At 35.0% G+C, this 5,000-nt stretch overlaps 2 protein-coding genes across 3 annotated transcripts in view; both read left to right on the top strand.

Moving 5' to 3' along the window:
• The window catches only part of LOC144435586 (testis-expressed protein 47-like), an 18,883-nt gene extending 17,320 nt beyond the window's left edge, over window positions 1-1,563 (top strand). Inside the window, exon 8 of one of the 2 annotated variants that reach the window (XM_078124173.1) lies at window positions 1,064-1,563. In XM_078124173.1, coding sequence (XP_077980299.1) covers window positions 1,064-1,107 — 44 coding nt within the window. In that variant the 3' untranslated portion in view covers window positions 1,108-1,563. The remainder of the gene's footprint in view (window positions 1-1,063) is intronic. The other variant, XM_078124174.1, reaches the window with a different exon arrangement.
• LOC144434925 (arsenite methyltransferase-like) overlaps window positions 1-5,000 on the top strand; it is a 320,525-nt gene that overhangs the window by 129,701 nt on the left and 185,824 nt on the right. The gene's annotated exons all lie outside the window — the stretch shown is intronic.

The following is a 5,000-nucleotide window of genomic DNA, read 5'->3' as shown; positions in this document are numbered from 1 at the left end:
TTCACAAGTGTGACATCGACACATTTATATAATGATGTAAACCATTTTATGAAAATAATATTAGTAGAGGTCACATCACAACGATCGATGCAATGTAAAAACATGATGGCAAACACAATACTACTGGAAACACAGTACTGTATATCACATTAGAAGTAAATTTTAATCAACTTATCAACATCTCAGTAGTAAATACAGAGCCTGTTATCATTGATGACGTGAAAGTTTTCCAAATTTGGTTAAAAGTGTGAAAATGAAGTTCAGAAATCGCATTCACTTCAGCCCCCCCCCCCCCCCCCCCCCCCTTGATCGAACAAAGTTCTAAATTTATTATTACCTGTGCATGCTTTTGATGCTCTCATTGCTACCTAAGGGCAGCAGCATGGAATGCCTTCTAGCTTAAAATATCTAAAATATGTAAGTCAGGCGACTTTCAATGAATACCATTTTCTATTAATTTGCTCTACATATAATTCTCTTTTAGAGCTGACTATTCGACAGTGCATATGATACATTTTAAAATTTTAATGCAATCACGTTGAGTGGTTTATATATCAAATCTATGTCATGTATTATTACGATACCTGTGTCACAAATGAATTTTAATATATTTTTTTTCTCACTGATATGATCTTATTCTTCTTGAATGTTGGTCAGTCTCCGGATAACATGATCGGATGTTATTCCCTAATATTTTCCTTCACTCAGCCAAGGAAAATAAGTATGTCCTTAGGGGCCTTTTCACTATAAGTTGAAAGATTAGTAATAACAACATATTTTCCAGCTGAATGAAGAAATGTACACAGGAATAAAATATATAGTTGTACCTGTTCAAACATAATTTATGAAAAATTGTAAAAAAATAAAAAATGTTGACAATTTTGAATGTTTTGACTTGTATTTTGAGCACCACAGAACAAGAGACATAGATACATGTTGTCGTGATGAAGAATGACAAGGGTATTAATTTCATTGTTTCTGTTCAGACTTGTTCAACTTTGCTTGTGTGAGGTATAATAATTATCATCACCTTAACTGTTATCTTTTTTGTTTTTGTTTTCAGAGCTGGTATGGCCTTTACCGACAAAAACCTTCCCTCTCCACTAGACTTTGTTATCACAAACAGAAACAGCATTTATATCATATCAAAGACTCGGCAAGCAATCTTAACGATATCACTTTTCCATTTCTACTCACACATCAGAATCCATAATATGTACAAGACTCTATTGAAAAGAATGTTGTTAACCACAAGCCTCTTTAAGGCACCGTCCAAAATGTGATCACTTCATATTTCGTTCCGTCAGTGCAAATATGTGTTTTGGTTTACAAGAATGTTGAGAAGATGCATGTATAAACCAAGGCAACACCAATATTTAAAAAAAAAATTTTTTGTTTTTTATACTGATGATGGTTTTGGTAAATAAGATGTAATCAATTTTCAAAAGAATATTTATCTTTGTACAAAAGTTTTGATTACTGATAGGACCTTTCTTACATCTTTTCTTTTTTTTTTATTTGAGAGGAATAATAATTACATGCATTTTGTTGTCTATCAGAAATAATTGATATATTCACATTATCTCTTCAATCGCAATGTATATACAATGTATTGTAAGTGTTAATAAATTTCATTTCAATAGACATGATAACGTTGGTGATGTTTGAACATTTGTACATAGAACAACTATAATTCCCATAATTAGTATTTTTATTAGAGTGATATGTAATCACATGGTGTAAAAAATATCAAAAACAAGTCGAAGCAAGGAATTGCCCAACCCTAATATAAGGGCTTACAAGTCACTACAGTCAGTGTACAGGGTTGTCAGAGTCAGGGTTGTCGTTGGCTGAGTGGTTAAACCACTTGCCTCTTACCACTGCAGTCAGGGTCATTAAATTTCACGGTTTGATTAAATTTACCACACTGTAAGTAAGAACAGTTTCGTTCAGTTTGACTCTACCGAACAGCTCAGTTTTTCAACAGGTTACTCTGGTTTACACGTGCACTAACACTGAACCCTCCCCTTCTGTTATAGGGCAATGCCTGTTTGATGGTATATGAATAAATAAATAAAAAAAATTTAAAATGATCTTTAAATATACATGTACCATTGTGAAAATAAAATAAAGCAGACTGCACACAGTAAAAATTATGAAATACATAACTTATAGCATTATCTTAATTATAATGCTCCTTCCCCTCACCTTCTCCGATCCCCCTCCCCTTAACCAGTCCCCCCCCCCCCCCTTCCTTTAAAGTGTAGTAGTCATTTGATTCCAGCATGTGCTGCTTGGGGTCCCATGCAACGGAAACTTAACTCCTCGGGACTCTCAAACAGTTTCAGAGTAGAAATTTATATAATTTTAAGAAAAACTTTCCTCAAGTGAATTCATAATATGTCATGCAAATAAGCCTAATTCAATCTCACAAGTTTATTGGAAAACCACAGATAAAAATAATTGAAGAAAGAGAAAGTTTTTTTCTTCTATTTTCTAGGTTCGTAACTTCGACTGTCAAACAAAATATTTAACACAAACTTTTATTACAATGCATAGACATGTTATCATATACCATCGTCGTAAAACACTTACTCTTTTACGGCACTGTCTAAGACCTCAGACCACTAATACTTTTAGATGTCTGAGCTAAGACTGAAGTGGAAGAATATGCTTTGGAGAATGTTATATACCCCGAAGCACTAGTCATACACATATACACTAGGATATAATATCATATAAGCTAGCGGCACAGGAAGGTTGGATATCGGAAGGTGGGATATCCGGAACTTTTATTTTATATCACAGGAAATTGGACACGTCAAGTATTATCTACGTCACGTGTGATCTTTACATGATACAAGATTTGAACACCTTGGGATAACAGACTGTCGTTATGACGTATCATAAAAAAGTCATGTAATGTTTTCACAAATCTGTATTACATTATTGATTTCAATAATCTTCAGCTTAAGAATCGGAGATGCATGAGATTATAAGGAACTAAAGAATTACAAAAACACTCGAGGTGAGCTTAATTAAGGCAAGGAAAGAGTGAACTTTTTTCAGTTTTGATTTTCTTGTACACAGTCGTCTCGAAATATTTCAAGACACTAACACTGGCATTGGTGATTAACATAAAAGACAAAACTGCCATCGGTGATTTCGAACAGTTACATAAAACTGGGATTTTAGGTCACAATACAGCAAAGTATATTATTTTTTCTGTTGGATTTTGAGTTGTAAAGAATAGTATTCTATTACATGTATTATCACAAAAATGGAAAATAACGTTGTCCACTACTCGAGCCAAAATTTAGCCATCTCGTATTTACTTGGACGTTTTAGACTGGAAAGAGGACCCTTGCTTATGTATTTTCTTGAAAAGTGAACTATTTGGTGGGCACATCCATGTTTACTTACTTTCTAGTACCCCCCCCCCCCCACACACACACATCATATATAAAACCACTATATGTGTATTATTAACTTCAATTCATGTATACGTACATGCGATATTTAAAGATGCCAGGCAGTATGATTTTCGCACAGCCATATTGTCTAGTTTCTGACGACCGTGTTCCAATTTTACACTACGTCATCTTCACACGTATACACACATTACAAAATAACGTGGTGTAAAATCAGAACACGTCGACACGAACTAGAATAAGCCATACACGTCTCATCGACTCTTTTTTTTCGCTCGCACAGTTTTTCCCGTTACTATTCTACACAGTTCCATTGCATCATCATCATCATCATCATCATCATCATCATCATCATCATCATCATCATCATCATCATCATCTTATCCAACCATTGTGATTCATAAACACCACAGTAAATTGTTTCTCTTCAATTATCTATCCAAATTTGCCTTATCTTGGAATACTATATCAGCTGAGGCAAAAGACACTGGTATTATAATATCTGTATATGTCATATTATAATAAATCGTTGAGCTAAGCTACACAAGGACTGTGTGTAATGAGCCCACAGCATTGAAACTACTTCTTAAATCACCAGATACTACATAGAATTACATCATGAAATTTTAAACTTGAATTTGATCACTAGCGGCGGCTCAAATTTTTACACTACCTTGAATTTGATCACTAGCGGCTCTCATTTTGACACCACCAATACCATCATTATCGTGTTTTAATTTATTAATCATTTTTTCTCTCTTCTCTTTTCATCCGATCACCTTATGCCTCCTCCGAGTCCCCTCATCCCTTCTCCCGCCTCCTACTCCTTTTCATAATCTTCCACCGAGGAGTGTACGCGTATCATATCCTATATTATTGCGTGGATAATATTATTCGCTGGACACATATCACGACGCCTTTTATCAGTTTTGCATAAATCACACCCAGTAAGATTACTGTGCACGACAAAATAACGACAATCTACTTCTTGACGTGGTATCATGATTGACTTCATATTATAGCTGACAGAGTGAATGCCATTTCTCTCAATAGATGTACAATGTATTGTAGTTTATGGGTCTCTCTGTTCAATAATCTTGCATGTGATTTCGTGAACGGTAAATGTCTTTGTCTAAACACAGACTAGGATGAGTGGTCTGAAATGACCACATCAATATCGTTTATGACCCGTATATTAGTTGTTTTGACGTACTGTTTTTTTATCTTTATGTGTTGAGGTGTGGTGAACACTGACAAGTTTCTCCCATTATTTGATAAAGATGATAGATCATGTAATTAAGTATCGACAACATATTGATTACTGACGAAACATCTTAAAATCAGACAAGGAAGTCTGTGATAAAATGGAACACACAAGTTTGATGTGTAACTCCCAGCGTCGTTACCTTAGTAACAGGTGTACGGATGCTATATCTGGTTTTACTTTTACTCCAATGATGAGTCATCTTGAACAGACGCAGGGCGCGCGCGCGCACACACACACACACACACACACACACACACACACACGCACACACGTACGCACACACGTACGCACACACACGTACC

This window comes from Glandiceps talaboti, chromosome 5, assembly GCF_964340395.1.
Source record: "Glandiceps talaboti chromosome 5, keGlaTala1.1, whole genome shotgun sequence".
NCBI classification, from domain to species: Eukaryota; Metazoa; Hemichordata; class Enteropneusta; family Spengelidae; genus Glandiceps; species Glandiceps talaboti.
The sequence above is the reverse complement of the archived record's forward strand: the minus strand, read 5'-3'. Positions and strand labels throughout refer to the sequence as shown.